Genomic DNA, 16910 nt, shown 5'->3' on the forward strand with positions numbered 1-16910 from the left:
AACGCCACTGAATATAAAATAAGAACTAAAAAGTAAATAAATGGGTACTGTTTATTCTCTGAAAAAATAGGTTGTTTTATATATTTACGTATAAGCGTATGTTTATGTGTGCGTGTGTAAAAGAGAAAGGAGAAAGAAAAAGTGAGAAATAATTTGAATCTCTGTTTTTTCTATGCAAATCATGTGGGCACAAATCGGAACTTAATTCTAGTACTGACTTTCATTCTCCGTTTTATACCTAATTTAGATCTGTCGTCTTCTTTTTAAAATGTCAAAGAAACTTTTGATACCATATCCAGGTATGTTTAAGTTTCTCTTTTAGGGACTACTAAGCACTTGGAAGCATTCAATTCCATGCTGTAGAATTTCGGAGACTTTTTACTAGTCATTTTTCAAGGCTTTAATTGCCTTTTTTTACCAATTGACACTTGTGAGGTCAAGTTTTGAATTTTTTTTTCTGTTAAAGTAAGCGTTTACACACACACACACATGCTGCGGCAAATTGAATGAAAAAACTGTAAAAAGAGAGAGAGAGATTTTATGATATTGTATGGGTTGATTATAAGGTAAATAATTTAGGGTAGGTTTAGATGTTGGACTCACAAGATTTCTTTTATTTTTTCTAAAAATGCTACTTTAATGGAAACTATGAAAAATAGAAGCACGTTCCAGCCCTTTGGATCTCTTGGATCTATTAAGTCTATTGGATCTAGCAAGTAAATCGGTCACTGAAAAAAAAGAAGATCTCTCTCAATATAGACAATTGTTGCATGAATGAGTTGAGAGCTCAGATTGCCCTCACAGATTCTAACATATTCAAACTATAGTATGTGTCAATCCGTAGTACTTTTTCACACAATCAGACATGGTGAGAAAAATAAAGTCATTGCGTATACACACATATATATATACGTATATTAGAAACAAGATGGACCACATTGGCTTACGCGTTATGTTTGTTGACTGTATCGAGTTTATAAAATATCCAACGGATGATCATTATTATATGTACATTTGACAGATAACATTTTATAAGCATAAAAACCACAGTTCTTTTTATTTACACACTATTAAAAGTAATTGGTATCCAATCCTGTCGTAAAGTCCATGATTAAAATACGCTGATCTTGGCTGGCGCTAACGATCTTCATTGCATCAAATTGAACATCAAATATCCAGCTTGAATGTCCACTTTGAAAGTTGAGTAAACATGCTCCTGTTCTATTATGAAGATCAGCATTATTATACATTTTTATTACGCACAAATAACTTACTGTATATCCCAAACACGTATACTCTGATCATAGCTTGCACTAATAATACGGCTGTCATCAAAACAAAGCGTTCTCACAAGGTCTGTGTGCCCTTCTAATGTCAAGAGACATTGTGTAGTCTATTAAAGCAATGAGCTTATGAATTGTATACAAACATGCATCTTACTTCTGCATCCCAGACTTTGATCGTCTTATCGTTCGATCCGCTGACAATTCTCTTGCCATCAAACTTGACACAAGCTAACCCCCTTGTATGACCGACATATTTACGTAAACATTCTCCAGTTGTAATATCCCACATCTTGATGAGCCCATCCCCCGAGGCTGAGACCAGTCGATTGTCAACCAACTGAATCGCATTCACAGGTCCTCTATGAGCTAACAGGGTGCGCAATAACTGACCAGTGAAAATATCCCATATGCGGATCGTACCGTCTTTGGAACAACTGACAATGTGTCGATCGTCAAAACAAACGTCGAGTACACCGGCTGTGTGGCCATAAAGCCGCGTGATGGGCTGAAGTGTTTGCATACTCCACACGATAATCGTCGTATCAGATGATCCAGATATCATGATCCGATTGTCATATTTTAAACAAAGCACGCTGGCGTCGTGTCCATAGAGCGTATGAAGACATTGATAGGTGTTCAAATCCCATAGTTTGATCGACCTATCCCGGCTACCCGTAATGAGTTTATTCTTATCAAACTGTAAGCAGTAAACGCTATCGAGATGTCCAATCAAATAGTGTGTCACAACCTGTCCTCTGGTCCAACGTGTGTTTAAGATGTGATGCTGTTTATAGATATGCTGCCAGTCGAATGATTGGTCGTAAAAGTCAGACTTTACATAAAATGTATTATAAAATTGCATTTTCCATGCTTCGTTAGATCGTGCGATTCTGTACCATGCTTTTGAAACTGTAAATAGATTACAAAGTGTTTGAATGTCTAAATAGGATATGATTTGAAAAATGATTTCATATGGAAGTAGGTGTATAAAGTCTATTCAGTGTTTTTAGTTGATATCTAATATTTACATGCTTTGCCTTACCTTTTCTAAGCTGCGAGTGAGGATGATATTTTAATGATTGAGTAGATCTTACAGGCCTCATACCTCTACGCTGTCTATCTATAATTAAGCTAGAGTGCCTTGTCTTGCGATAATCTGGACGTACTTTACAATATTCATTCATAACTGGATCATAGTAATTATTCATAGTAGAAAATGTCATGGTAGCTGGCATAATGAAAGAATAAAGGGTATATAAAACAAGAAAAAGAAAATAAAGAAGAAAAAGGATGCAGAAAGAGTAAAAAAAAAAAAAAGATGAGCTATATATCTCCAGGCGGAGTTCTTAAAAGGGAAAAGCAACCAAGAGAAAGTGAAAGCAATGGGGGTTCACGTGAATTGTTCTCCCCCCCTTTTTATAAAGTGCGAACCATGAAGGGGAAAGAGAATAGAGAGAAGAAGAGGGAGGTAAGAATAAGTTATTCTTTAATATATTTATTAGCGCCAAAAGAGACTTTACTACACTTTGTCTGTCTCTTTTGTTTAGTCTATGACATAAAAATAACAGCTTACATTTGTTCAATATGGGCAAAAAAACAACTATTTATCGAATTAGGGAATATCATTTTCACATCCAGTTGTACACATTGCGTTACAGATTTTTATTTCATTCTATTCAATCTCTCCCCTTTTCCCCTCCTTTCTTTCTCTTTTATATTATAAAGGGCATAGGAGAGAGAGAACGTTTGCCACTTTGATCGCATCGCCACCCTTTAATAGACAAGAACATGTTTTGCTTAGTACTCTCCCCCTTCTTCTGCTGATATCATTAGGTGTAACAATCAAAAGTTACCATTTTAAGAGGACTGTATTCATTACAATGTACTTTTTTTTACGTGTGAAAACATAGTCAAGATAGATCAATTCATCATATTGGGAACATCAGCGTGGAAATCGAGATGTTTGCGAAAGCTTTATACGAAAAGCCTCACATAGATAAGCACTCTGCGATATGAAGCACGCAATATCCAGGACATCTCATTTCTATCAGTGGCTTTTCAGTGCGCTATTTTGACTCAATACAAAACTCGCTCTGAATGATTATATCCAAACATTTTGTTTAAGATTCGTTCGCTGTATCCGGTTTTACTTTTTTTTTTTCTCTTTTGGCAATATTTGGTTGTACCAAGAATTGACACTCATATAATGTGTGGTCTCATTGACTGCCCCAGTCGTTTATGTCATATAGTCGCGTTTATTTTGACTTCTTCCTAATAACACGGTTCAAAGAATGATCATGTACCTTCCTGCAAGTATTCCAATCTTGTGCAATAGTCCGCCCGGAACCCTTGGCATTGTCTCAATTGTGACATCTTGTAATCTAATCTAATATTGAGCATGTCCTTTCTTAGTGAATCCTAGATGATTACTGTACTGATTTGCCAAGTCTAGGCGCCACGTGTTATTTGAATGTGATCGTATAGTCAATGTTTGGTCTTTTATGCTTCCTGAGTACATACAAATCTGCTTGAAAAATGAATAACTTGGTTACTTTTAAATCTATATCATAGTCGAATCTCGATCATGTCTACTGGAAACTTTCACCGTTGATAGCTACAGGTCAGCTTTGCAAGCAATAAGGGTCATTCAATGACTATTTTCGGATGAGTCCTTTCATTACTGTCTGCAGCCAAGCTAAAGATCCATTATTGAAACTATCTATCTTATACAGTTGTTTTATTGAATTTGGTCGAATTAAGCTTTATTTTATAAAGGAACAGAAAGACGATGACTAACAAAATAGGCGCTTTGTGAAGGAGAAGGAAGAAAAGAGAAAATTTATATTAGATGAGAATACATTATCAAAAGAAGCATGACTATATGATAGTTATGTTGTTTATGACATGGCTATGTTGTATGGCTTTATTATAGGCTGGTAATAATATAGTAATGTTGTAATGTAGCTACTGCCATTGCCATAAGTATTAAATCCTTACTATGTAGTAAGTATAGAGTCGTCATATTTACCATGTAAGAGATATGGAGTCCCAGATAAGAGCCGTTATGTCTTGTCTATTCATTACTTTTAGTATTTGAACTTATAATATAGGTTTATATCACTTAGTCTGTTAGGATTCATTCATTCATTTCTTTTACTTGTTTCGTCTGATATTGAACAGCGAGGCATGATGATGGCATTGCCCGATGATGAAGGATGGATGAGAGAGGCAAGAATCCAAAAGGGGTCATTGGCACATCCACCTTGTCTATGTTATCAAACATCGTACCAATCATTCGCCATACATGGATGTTATACCATTATTCTAAATGTGGATATTCCAAGCTTCCAGCTTCGTATAATCTTGAAAGACTATATACCATGTTTCTTGCCCAATCGTAATCGCAGTGTAGCTCTTTATCATATTCAGTATCCCAAGATTGACTGGCAAATATTGATTGACGAAGATCTTTGGCACCTCTTCTGTTGAATGTATTCAAAAAGTCGAAGAATTCTTTAGAAGGCTCAGGATATGACTTGCTATAAGTCTCTGCTAGCTCTGTCAGCGCTTGCTGAGTGAAAATGCTGTTGACGATATATGTCTTGTCTGAGTGGTCAACAATAAAAGAATGACAAAGATGCTCCGTGATACAATCTATTCTAAGTTCATAAAGTACACCTTCTACACATTAGCCACTTGATAGGATCCATTTGCAACCAGAAAGCGTTCTAAGCCTCTCCTCGGGTACTGTTATGTTTGACTACAAGTATAATACATAGTTATTATTCATTTCTTCTTTAACTAGAAAATTTCATGCTTTATTCTTTAGTTATCTCTATAGCTGCATTATCGCTCTGATTGGTAATTCTTAGTACATCAGCATTTGATGTACTAGGTTGTTGCTCACTATTGCTGAGAGACAAAAATATCTATCATAGAAGTGCCCATCAATATAGAAAATGACATTAAATAAGCAAAACAAAATACACAGTACTACTTACTTTTAATAATATTATCTGTAGGTCAGACAATAGCATTGCGCATTCTTTTCGAACATTTGATCCTTTTGCACTTTGAATGAATTCTAAATCGTCTTTAATTAGTCTATATATTACTTCTGCGCTATAATGAGGGCTGATTTGCTTGTAATGCCGGATGACATCAAGAAAGTCCCCCTTCTTCGCTGATGTTTCATGAAAGCAGGAAGATTCTTGACACACTACCGAATCCCAAAGTAATCACGTTTATGATATATAGGAATGACAGCACAAAGGAAAGAAAGAGAAAGCTCACTGTTACAAACAGCATCTTTTATATGCAAACAGGATTATAATGGCCAATAACGGTTGGGCACGACGCGTTATATGATAATGAAGTGTTTTTGTGGTCAGTTTGATAGCTTGCGAGGGAGTGCACCATAAATCTCCCTATGCGAAAATGGATTACTTTAGTAGTAGCTCTAATATTACAACTGTTAGAAAGTAATATGATACGATTTTCTGTTGAAGAACTTGTTCTAAATAGTCCTTTCTTACTGCTATTTAAATTATGATTAACCTGATGATTAGCTATGAAACCACATTTGTCATAAGCCTAACATTGGGCATGTAGTTTCTCTCAATACATCATCGGGTTTATATTTCATGCAAAAAAAGGTAGAGTGTGTGGTTAATTTTTACTGTTGCTTCATAATTGTAAATGCGCTGTCTATTTATCAGCAACCTCATATATTCATGCTATGCGTATGAGTGCTACATCTGTTGTGGCGTGGATAAGGAAATCATTATTATTGACTTACATGATCTGTATGTTCTTAAAGCATTTTATAAGCATATTGACGCAAGTAAATCCAAAACCAGGAAGTCATTCGACGGTTTCGACGAAGAAGACACACAGTGTTTAACAGAGGATGCTCTCAAAGCTTGAATACCACAGTAGCTCTTTTAGCCCATCATCATTTAGAGGTAAACCACAAACCTGTTTAAAACATCTCAATTTTCTTTATGTCCTGCCTAAAGGCACGTCATAGTATATTAGCTGGGTATGGACAGACAAAAATGGCTGTTACATCAAGTGTCTTGATATAGGAGTTCCTGTCGCCTTTAAGGAGAAAGATATGTGTCCAACTAGTAAATATTCATATATCCTAGCAATTATGATTAGCAGACAATTTGTGCGGGCAATGATAAGTCAAAAAAAGTAAAACAGAAAAGCTTATCTTGAATTTAAAGATTCTCTCATCCATTGTCAGTGTTGCAACTTTCTCTCTGTTGAATTCATACTTAAATAAATCAACAAACGCTTCTCGGATGGCCCCAGCTCTTTTAGTTCCATGCCCGACCCAGTCTCTTTTTTTTTTTTTTTTTCATCTACAGCTTTCTGTTTCGTGCATTTGCCATCAGAATAAACATATTATCTTCTTCCTCCTCCTTACAACCGATGGTTACTCCGTACCTGAGAGTGCTAAACATCAGCTGGTTCACTAATTTCCCCAAAAACAGCAACAAACCCAACCATCATTTGGTGACTTGGCCTGACTGTCACGTTAAGTCATGATTAGCTCTAGAAATCTGTTCCAAATAAAGAAAAAGAGCAGTTTCTTTATCGATCAAAGGTAACATGACCACTTCACTTTAGAGGTTCAGTCCATGTCTACTTTATAAATGCACATCTTTTTTACTTTTTCATTATCAAAGATCAAATCAGTTCCGTACAAAAGGGAGCAACTACGTAATGATAGCGTCAATGCAAATGGTACTTAAATTAATATTGAATGACCGATTCTAAAACAGATTCCTGCAGTAAACAGTTACACCATCAAACCCTTTGCTTCATATGTCATTTTTACACGGGCAGTCACTGACCCAACAATAGCAACTACTACTCTCTCAGAGAACCCGATTTTTTTTTTTCCTTTTTTTTCTTTTCTATTTTATTTTATTTTTCTTTTTTCTGTAAACTTTCTTCCTTTCTTCTTCTCTTTTAATTACGCGTCAAACTAATATGTCAAGTGATAATAATAACGATAAGAACCTTCGTTTACTTGTTGTCTCCAATCGATTGCCTGTCACTGTAAACAAAGATCCCAAGACAAATGAGTTTGCATTCAAGATGTCTTCTGGAGGTTTAGTTGCAGCATTAAGTGGTCTCAAAAAGATGATGTCTTTTACTTGGATCGGTTGGCCTGGTAAGTTTATGATGTGATGTATATAGAATTGTTTTAATCATAGAACCATAAAAAATAGGTTTGGATGTACCACAAGATGAACGTAGTAAACTCGAAGAAAGATTATTAAATGAAACATCCACCATGCCCGTCTTTGTTGATCACGAGTTAGCAGAGCATCATTACAATGGGTTTTCAAACAGGTAACATGTTGCATATACACGCGTACACTCTATATTAAAACTCTTTTTAAAAAGTATCCTTTGGCCACTTTTCCATTATCATCCAGGAGAAATCTCTTTCAATGAAGAATGGTGGGAAGCTTATCAAAAGGTAAACACCTTGTTTGCCGAAGCTATCGTCAAGATCGTGCAAGATGGAGACCTTGTCTGGATTCAAGATTATCACTTGATGTTACTGCCTGCCATGCTTCGAAAGTTAACCACCAAGAACATCAAGATTGGCTGGTTCTTACACACACCTTTCCCGAGTAGTGAAATTTACAGGTAAGCAGAGAAACAAGATAGAAAAACATGGAATAAAGACGGAATTTTAATTTTCAATGGAATCATAGAATCTTGCCCGTTCGAAAGGAAATTCTATTAGGCGTTCTAGAGAGTGACCTTCTCGGCTTCCACACTTATGATTATGCCCGTCACTTCTTGTCTTCTTGTACCCGTATCCTTGGTTTATCTACTATGCCGAACGGTGTTGAGTTTGAAGGAAGATATATTCATGTCGGCACTTTCCCTATTGGTATCGATCCTGAAAAATTCACAGACGCTCTAAAGGAAAACAAGGTTCAGAGCCGCATTCAGCAGCTGAAGAGTAGGTTTGGTGATTGCAAAGTTATCGTAGGCGTTGATCGTCTTGATTATATCAAGGGTGTGCCACAAAAGGTAACTTTAGCTTTCTTTCCCAAGTTTTTTTTTTTGTTGTTGTTGCTCACATGTATATCTTAGATGCATGCTATGGAGGTGTTTCTAAGCCAACATCCCGAATGGGTGGGTAAAGTGGTGCTTGTTCAATTAGCCATTCCTTCTCGTGAAGATGTCGAAGAGTACCAACATTTGAGAAGCACTATCAACGAGCTAGTAGGTCGTATCAATGGTCAATATGGCACCGTTGAATTTGTTCCTATTCACTTTATGCACCGTTCCATTCCATTTGATGAACTGGTTGCCTTATATGCTGCTTCCGATGTCTGTCTTGTGTCTTCTACACGTGATGGTATGAACTTGGTATCTTACGAGTACATCTCCTCTCAGCAACAGAATCACGGCGTTCTCATTCTTTCCGAATTTGCCGGTGCTGCTCAGTCTCTTAACGGCTCCATCATCGTCAACCCTTGGAATACAGAGGAATTAGCCAACGCTATCCATGAAGCAGTGACAATGCCTGAAGATATTCGAAAGGCAAACCACCAGAAGCTATACCGCTACGTCACCAAATACACAGCCGCTTATTGGGGTGTCAGTTTCGTCAATGAGTTGCGTCGTGTAAGCGAGGAATTCGGCCAACGTATGTCTATCCCCCCATTGGATGCATCCTCCGTCATCAGTAAGGCAAAGGAGGCCAAGAAGAAAAAGTTGATCTTGCTTGATTATGATGGCACACTGACGACAACACATAAGCTGCCAGAGTTTGCCAAGCCTTCTCAAACTGTGCTTGGTCATCTAAAGACACTGGCCTCTCAGCCTGATACATATGTCTATATCCTTTCTGGTCGTTCTCGTCACCACCTTGATAGTTGGTTCGAATCAACTGGTGTGGGCCTTTCTGCCGAACATGGTTGCTTCTATAAACATCCTGCGAACATTCGCGACAAGATCAACCCAGTGGCTGCATCTAATGAAGCTAAATTGATCAAGGAAGAGGATAACAAATGGTACTGCCTGGTCGAACAAGTGGATCCCAGCTGGAAAGAAACGATTCGTCCTCTCTTCCAACACTACACTGAACGTACGCCAGGCTCATTTATTGAAGAGAAAGAAATCAATCTTACCTGGCATTACCGTAACGCTGATCCCGAGTTTGGCTCATGGCAAGCAACTGAATTACAAGTCAATTTGGAAAAGTTGCTGAGTCATATGGCTCTCTCAGTAAGTTTTAAAGTAGGAGAAAGAGATTCAAAAACTGACGCTTTTTTTGTATTTATTAGATTGTACTTGGTAACAAGACATTAGAGCTTCGACCATCCTCTATTGACAAGGCAACCGCAGTTCGTAATATCTTGAAAGACCTTGATCTTTCTTCTGTGGACTTTATCCTCTGCATTGGTGATGGAAAGACAGATGAAGTCGTGTTCTCGCTCTTGAACGAAATCCCACAAGCTATTACTAGTACGGTTGGAAAGAAACAGACCGAAGCCCAATACTATATCCCTGATGTTAATCAAGTCAACAGTCTTGTCGAGTCATTGGGTCAATTGTAACAATAGAATTTCATGTAGCATATAATTCTATTTTATTTTATTTTTGTACACAAGAATAAATATATTTTAATATAAAAGCTTCAACAGTTTACAAACATTAAGCTTAATGTAAACCAGGTCAAGTTGTTGAGTCTGTTGTTTTTGCTAAAATGCATCATCAGTAAAAGAAAAAAAAAACCATAATAAATGCTTACCATTTCTAAAAGATCGTCAAGTCTTAGATCAATTTCTACTATGGGCTTTTCCCGTTCTTTATGATGAAATGATAACACGTAAACTCCTGTTGTTGGCGAACAAAATAGTAAAAACAAGCGATCCCTGAAGCATTTAGGTATCTCTGAACTCATGATGACACCGTCCTTGACGAGATCTCGATAGGTATATTTAAGAGGCGCCTCTACAGGTTGTATCCTTCTTTTCAGCAAGAAAGTTGCTCGCGTCCTTCGTTTATTGCCGTCTTCGTTCTTTCTTCTGTTTTTAATGCACAGAATATCCATCTTACTTGGGCTAGAGAGATAGTTTTGCATACGTGCGTTCTGTAAATAGGCTTTATAGCTCTGTAGCTGGCCTGTGAGATATCTATTGTGATCTTGAAGCGCCTTGAGTATTTTCTCAAGTGAAGCAATCTCTGAAAGCATGCTCTGTTTGAGGTCACCCAGATGAATCAGTTCTTGCTTAATTTCTTGCACCAGTAAGGTCGCATCAGATAATACTTCCAAAAGATCTTTCAATAAGAACTGTGCTCTAATTCCTTTATGCACCCATTGTACGCTCTGCGCATGAGCTGCTATATTTGCGATAGATATAAGGTCCAATGTATCAAGATACCTTACCGTTTGAGGGAAAGAGCGAATGATTTGTACTAGTATCAGTTTGGTTTCCATGTAAAGAATATCATGTCGATTCATATCCAGGGCAGGCAAGGTCAATAAAAGGTTTCCTTGCTTTGATAATAGGTCCGTCGCCCATCGGCTGACTAGCGGTAGTGTGATAGGTGTGTTGTATTTTCGAGGAACCTGTTGGGGCGCTTGCATTCCGAGCGTATCCACAAGTATCCTCAGTCGGTCTTGAGGATCGGGTGCTAATATGTTGATATGTTGCGATAAAAGATAATGTAGGTTGAAGAGTTCATTGGGCGTTACTTGGATACTCATGTTGCTCTTGGAGAGAGCCATGTACTCATCCAGTTCCAGGCAGTCATAAAAGTCGCTCACGTCACAAAGATCATTCAAGAATTGGTTCATTCGCTGTTTGTTATTCACCACAAAGGAGCTAGTTGGAGTCATAAAGAATTCTTTTACATACAAAGGCTTGTTTGCAAGGTTTTGGAGTAACTTTGCAATCTATAAAAATATATTAGACATATGGAAACAATTAAAATAAGTAGTACATTACTAATGTCAAGGTTACTCTGCAGTTCTTACTAGGCATCTTTTCTGTAAGCATATGTGCCTGTGGGGTAACAATAGCAGAATTTATAAATCGAAGAAAGAAGAAGCTTGCAACAAGTGAACACAGTGTAGACTCTGAAATGTCTGGGTACTTTCTTTTTGTCAGTGAGCGGATTTGCTTACATACCCATCGTATGCCATAAGGGACCTGGTCGATCGAGGAAATGATTGTCATCAAAAATTCACTTGCTATTTGTATCAGGAGGTCTAACCGGGGTTTTATGATCGCTTGTACTTCTGGATGCGATGCAGCCTCTTCATAAGTGACACTCTTGGAATAGCCATGCGTTGAGCAACCCTTTTGCTCTAGTTTAGTAATTAGTTCGTCATATACCTATGAAGGCAGTTGATTATTTCTTGGTTGACGTGATAGCAAGGGGTAACACAAACCTTGAGTGGGTTTATTTGTAAATTAAGATCGTCATCCTCTACAATTTTACTAATACCCTTTGACAATACCTGTTTTAAATACGATTGTCCTAAGCTTCTTCTAGTGTAAGCTGTAAGCATACGTGAGACGGGTGTATTAGCTCTTAAAAGAGAAGCATCAGAAGAAGCTTCAAATTGTTTTGCTAATACATTCTAGTGATATCTTGTTAGTTTAGGCTTCTTTTTTTTTCTTTCTGTATTTACCTGAAACAAAATCAGGAGCAAATGCTCTTCTCTACGATCAAGTTGGTTACCATAGAGGGTGAACATGACTGTTTGAAGTAAGTTGTCTATTTCCGATGGACAAACCAAGCAGAAAAGTGATGCAATATGATGACATTCGGTTTGAAGAAGAAAGAATAAATTTCCATAGCTCTGCAGTTGCTCCTCTGTAAAATGAATTTCATTGTTTTGTTCGTTCGATTGGCGTGCAGACATGGTGGCACTGCTGTGCTATTTATATATGTGTTTAGATAGAGAGCATAAATTTGAATATGATATATACATCATCCAAGCTTTTTCTATTTTCAATCAACAAAGCTATCCGAGAATCCAAAAAACGAACATCCTTTTCAAGTAAAAAATTGGCTCTTGATTGCTTTGAAATACCACCCTTCAAGTCATGTAGTCTCTTTTGTGTCTTTACGAGTTCGTCGTCCATTTCGTCTTCATATGTCGTGTTTAAAGAGTAAAATAACGAGTAATATCTTGACAAGCTATTGGCTTTCTTGGCTCTAGATACTTGTTCAAATGTCAAAGTGTGCCTGTCAAGATCCTTTTGACTCATTATGAAAAAAATAGAAAAAGAAAAAAGGATAATAAAAACAGAAGTGCCATGAAATAGTGGGGGCGGATATGAATTTTGTTGACATCTGCTGTATAATAATGAAGCGAATTTCGTCCAATAGTCCTCTAATATGTATATATTAATGACAAGGTCTAATACATATTCTCCCTTTTTAATCACTGCTCCCTTTTTTCCCTTTCATTGCCTAAGCTATCAAAAAGAGAATAATCAAAAGGTATCCTTTTGCATAAATATTAGGTAGTACAGATGAACAAAAAAAGCAATCCTTTTTATTTCATGAAATCAACCAAAAGGGCCTAGATTTATTGACGAGCAGCAATTTCCTTAGCGGCAAGAGCAGCACGCTTAGCCATCTTGGCGTTAGACTTGGGACCCATGATACCACCGCCCCAGTGACGACGGGTTTCTTCCCACTTGTCAGTAAAGTTGGACTTGACGGCAGAGACGACGGTGGCCAATTCAGCCTTATCGGCATCAGAAACTTCGGTCAAGGCAACAGCAGTAGCGGTCTTCTTGTGGACAAGAGTACCGAGACGAGCCTTACCCTTGACAATACAGTAAGGGACACCCATCTTACGGCAGAGAGCAGGAAGCCAGAGAACCAATTCAATAGGGTCAACATCGTCAGCAATGACAACCAATTGAGCCTTCTTGTTTTCAATCAAGGCAGTGATGTGGTTGATACCGTACTTGACAACGAGAGGCTTGTCAGTCTTGGGAACTTCCTTCTTCTCAGCCTTGGCAGCAGCAATAGCACGGAGACGTTCGCGCTTTTCTTGCTTGCTTTCGGGTCTGTACTTGTGCAACAACTTGAAGAGTTGAGTAGCAGTGTTCTTGTCCAAAACTTGAGTGAATTGGTTAAGAGCAGGAGGGACCTTGAGACGTTGGTACAAAATCTTCTTTTGGCGTTGAAGACGAACGTAGTGAGGCCACTTGACGAAGCGGGTAACATCACGCTTGGGTTGAACATCCTGACCTGTCAAATAAAATCAGTTTATTGTTGCTGTCAAATCGCACACATCAATCTTTCTTACCGATGCCGAAGTTCTTGGGGGTCTTTTCAATCAAAGGGTTGGAAGCAGCCTTGGTGGTTTGCTTTCCCTTGATAGGGTAGGGAGCAGGGGCAACCTTCTTACCGGTGGACTTCTTGGCGGGAGCCTATGTATGATCATTTAATTGTTAATCGTCACATTCTGCAAGTGTCTCTCCTTTTTTTTTCTATTTTTCTATTCACTTCTTTCATCCATCCATCCATCCATTTCATCCATCCTTTCCAGACACACTCTTATCTTATTGCTTATTTCAACATACCATATTTATATTCGGATGCACGAAAAAGAGGGAGTATCATACTATGGCTCTTCAGAATGATCTTAGGGCACTTGTCGGAATTGAATCTTCCAGTAATCGATGAGTTTCAAATCTGCTTGTAAATTTCACTCTATGATAATGCCACTGATTTTGCTTGAGGTAACAGACAAAAGATATTTGTAGTTGTATTGTGTCCAAAGGTGAAACGATTGCTTAGTCATACTGGCCACTTGTCTTTCTATCTTTCTTTTTTTTCTTTTTTTCTTTGTAAATAAAGGAATTTAAAGGATATGCAAAAAGAGTTAGTAGAAATACAATACACTTTTCATTTTTTTTCTATCTTTTATACTGGCAAAGATAATAGACATGCTCGTATTTCCCTACTTGTTTCTGAGCGTTTGTTCCTGAAGTGACTCTCTCTTTTTAGCGGGGTAAATTGTGCACACGGTCCTTTTAACCAATTCAAAACACACAGTTCTTTTTTTTATATTTTTTTTTTTCCCTTACACTAACAAGAAACCCTTAAAGATGACTGAACATGAACAAAAGAGACAACGAGTCAGCAAAGCTTGGTAAAATTAAAGGGCGATAAGACTATTCAATTTGCTGACGTTCATTAGTGAGCAATGTCGTAAAAAGAAAGTAAAATGTGACGGAACTTCCCCACTTTGTACCAACTGTGTTTCACTTGGTATTCAGTGTACATACAAAGAATCAACAAAAAAAGTATGTAATATGAAAAAGGCTAAAGTAAAACTAAACACTATGTCTTAGAGAGGACCACCAAAGGGATATATTGAAGCTATCGAAGGTCGATTGCACAGATTAGAAGCTCTGTTAGGGAGTATTGTGCAGGAGGATGACCCACGTTCACAAGCGATACTTGCAGAATTAAATTCACCTCTAGAAACTGCCTATGGAGAACTCATTCGACCAAGGCCTATGCGTAGAGAGACTATCACAGAATATGAAGTAGAGGATCGGCTGATGAAGCAAGATATGAATGAAATCAAACCAAGCCAATTATTGGATAGCGATGATTCGAATCATACAGATAATATAGATGAGAGTGGTCAGCTGCGTTACTATGGCAAAACATCTGGATTTTATATGCTACAAAATAACAAGAACTTTCAAAACAAACTTTTACACTTTAATTCAAGAAAGCGTCAGACCTTGAGTCAATCACCACCACCACCATCATTAGCTGTAGTGGATCCATTCGAAATGCCGCCAAAGGACTTGAGTGACCATCTGCTCGACCTCTATTTTAACAATTTCTATTCACTATTGCCTATCCTTCATAAACAGTCATTTATGCAAGCACTAAGTCGAAACGAGGCACCGCCTCTATTACTAAACGCAATTTATGCTGTAGCCTCTCGTGTGTCATCCGATGCTCGTGTAAGGGCTGATCCTTCAAAGCCAGAAACAGCTGGAGATGTCTTCTTTGAAAGAGCACGCTTACTGTTAGACCTTGAATGGGACAGTTTTAAATTGTATACAATTCAATCATTACTGCTGATGAGTAGTCATCAAAATGGAGCTTTGAAGACAACAAGGGGGTGGCTTTACAGTGGCATGGTAACACATTATTTTTGATTATATAAAGTCTATCTCTGACGCTTTCCCCCTCCCTTTTTTTCTATGTGTGGAACAAATGATAGGCTATCAGAATGTCACAAAATTTAGGTTTACATCGCAACTGTGACAATTGGAACTTGACATCCACAGAAAAAGAGGAACGAAAGCGCGCATTTTACGGCTGCTTTATTGTCGATCGACTGTCATGTGCTATGCATGGAAGATCACCTATGATTGACGACCGAGATTATGATACACCTTATCCGTCAGAAAACGATCAAGATGATGTGAACCGTACGCCACGTATCATGGAAAATTTTCATTACCTGATCAAGATTTGTGAAATCTTGGGTGAGGTCATTCGAGATCTTTACATGGTCAAGGGCAGAAAACATCTATCACTGATGCCAACACCTGATAGTATTGTCTCAGCGTTGGATAAGAAATTAAACAAGTGGATGGCCAAATTACCTCCCAGTCTACAGTATCGACCACCCAACACTCGGCTGAATGAACGTGCACCGGCACCGACGATAGAACTCTGTCAGTTACACATGTTATTCTATACAACACTCATCTTGACTCACCGGCCCTTTATTCCCGGTCACTCACAAACTGTCGCACCATCCGTGTTCCCCTCAGCTTCCATTTGTACGTTTGCGGCCAATAAGATATCAGACATTGCAGAATCACTATTAGCAGAGTCTAGATTGACCCGTGTGAATAACTATGCTCTGTTCTTCATGTTTACAGCAGGCATCATCTTTATCCATAATGCATCTTCGCCTGACTCTATGTTTGCATTTGAAGCCAAAATCAGTATCAACAAGATCATACGTGCTATGGATGAAGTCGAAAAGACATGGATTACTTCAGCCAGACATTGTAATATCTTGGGCGCGCTGGCCGGGCTACGAGATATTGATTTAGAATGTGTCGATGAAAGCTATACCCGTTCACAACAAAAGAAGCGACATAGAACTGAGGCATCCATCGCAGTTCCTAATTCTCCAGAACCGGATTATCAGCAAATGGAAGAAAAGTACTATATGGATAGCAGTGCAAGTACTGGAAGCACTCGATCTCCACATACAGATGAAATAGTGACAATAAATAATAATAATAATACAGCATATAACTTATTACCTCATGAACAACAACAACAACAACAACAACAAACAATACCTCAGCATTATCAAGAAAACGATACAATGTTTGATCCAAATGCTACCGCATTCTGGGAAATCCCCATGTCCTTTGATATTGACGAATGGAATAGTTATTTTAATAATCAAAAGGGTCAACAACAACAACAACAACAACAAAATAACCAAGATTATCCTATTTATTTACGGTCAGAATCATCAAATCCTTATAGCACAAGAACATCAGACCAACCCTATCTTTAATAAAACCTTTTTTTTTCTTTCATGCCTCAATT

The 16910-nt window shown here is 37.9% G+C and overlaps 6 protein-coding genes across 6 annotated transcripts; 3 read left to right on the top strand and 3 right to left on the bottom strand.

The window, feature by feature from the left end:
* Positions 1-772: 772 nt before the first annotated feature.
* Positions 773-2580, bottom strand: RHIMIDRAFT_259772 (WD40 repeat-like protein). Its single transcript, XM_023611422.1, has 4 exons — positions 2329-2580; positions 1441-2279; positions 1275-1393; positions 773-1221 (listed from the first exon to the last, which is right to left on the bottom strand). The coding sequence occupies exons 1-4, from the start codon at positions 2519-2521 to the stop codon at positions 1071-1073; spliced, it is 1302 nt and encodes a 433-aa protein (XP_023464449.1). The 5' UTR covers positions 2522-2580; the 3' UTR covers positions 773-1070.
* Positions 2581-5870: 3290 nt separating this feature from the next.
* Positions 5871-6648, top strand: RHIMIDRAFT_259777 (uncharacterized protein). Its single transcript, XM_023611423.1, has one exon. It carries the CDS (start codon positions 5985-5987, stop codon positions 6210-6212), a length of 228 nt encoding a protein of 75 aa, XP_023464450.1. The 5' UTR covers positions 5871-5984; the 3' UTR covers positions 6213-6648.
* Positions 6649-7289: 641 nt separating this feature from the next.
* On the top strand, positions 7290-9886 carry RHIMIDRAFT_245222 (glycosyltransferase; the record flags this gene model as incomplete). Its single annotated transcript, XM_023610162.1, has 6 exons — positions 7290-7473; positions 7532-7655; positions 7710-7958; positions 8027-8351; positions 8415-9554; positions 9614-9886. 6 exons carry the CDS (start codon positions 7290-7292, stop codon positions 9884-9886), a joined length of 2295 nt encoding a protein of 764 aa, XP_023464451.1.
* A 66-nt stretch (positions 9887-9952) lies between these two features.
* Positions 9953-12553, bottom strand: RHIMIDRAFT_239563 (Rho GTPase activation protein; the record flags this gene model as incomplete). Its single annotated transcript, XM_023609200.1, has 6 exons — positions 9953-10030; positions 10081-11229; positions 11282-11671; positions 11728-11919; positions 11971-12219; positions 12272-12553. 6 exons carry the CDS (start codon positions 12551-12553, stop codon positions 9953-9955), a joined length of 2340 nt encoding a protein of 779 aa, XP_023464452.1.
* A 323-nt stretch (positions 12554-12876) lies between these two features.
* Positions 12877-13829, bottom strand: RHIMIDRAFT_239564 (L30e-like protein; the record flags this gene model as incomplete). The annotated part of the gene is made up of 3 exons (XM_023609201.1): positions 12877-13550; positions 13609-13732; positions 13809-13829. 3 exons carry the CDS (start codon positions 13827-13829, stop codon positions 12877-12879), a joined length of 819 nt encoding a protein of 272 aa, XP_023464453.1.
* A 191-nt stretch (positions 13830-14020) lies between these two features.
* Positions 14021-16878, top strand: RHIMIDRAFT_293510 (uncharacterized protein; the record flags this gene model as incomplete). The annotated part of the gene is made up of 5 exons (XM_023613990.1): positions 14021-14148; positions 14235-14457; positions 14506-14611; positions 14660-15469; positions 15553-16878. Exons 2-5 carry the CDS (start codon positions 14414-14416, stop codon positions 16876-16878), a joined length of 2286 nt encoding a protein of 761 aa, XP_023464454.1. The 5' UTR covers positions 14021-14148; positions 14235-14413.
* Positions 16879-16910: the final 32 nt, after the last annotated feature.

The sequence above is a fragment of the Rhizopus microsporus genome, assembly GCF_002708625.1.
Source record: "Rhizopus microsporus ATCC 52813 unplaced genomic scaffold scaffold_13, whole genome shotgun sequence".
NCBI lineage: Eukaryota > Fungi > Mucoromycota > Mucoromycetes > Mucorales > Rhizopodaceae > Rhizopus > Rhizopus microsporus.

Excerpts from the sequence above, each read along its gene's own strand:
- RHIMIDRAFT_259772 (XM_023611422.1), bottom strand. The coding sequence starts at position 2,521 with ATGCCAGCTACCATGACATTTTCTACTATGAATAATTACTATGATCCA. Across the intron at positions 2,280-2,328 it reads TCACTCGCAGCTTAGAAAAG|ACTTTATACACCTACTTCCA; the intron begins GTAAGGCAAAGC and ends AACACTGAATAG. Across the intron at positions 1,394-1,440 it reads TCAAAGTCTGGGATGCAGAA|ACTACACAATGTCTCTTGAC; the intron begins GTAAGATGCATG and ends TTGCTTTAATAG.
- RHIMIDRAFT_259777 (XM_023611423.1), top strand. The coding sequence starts at position 5,985 with ATGCGCTGTCTATTTATCAGCAACCTCATATATTCATGCTATGCGTAT.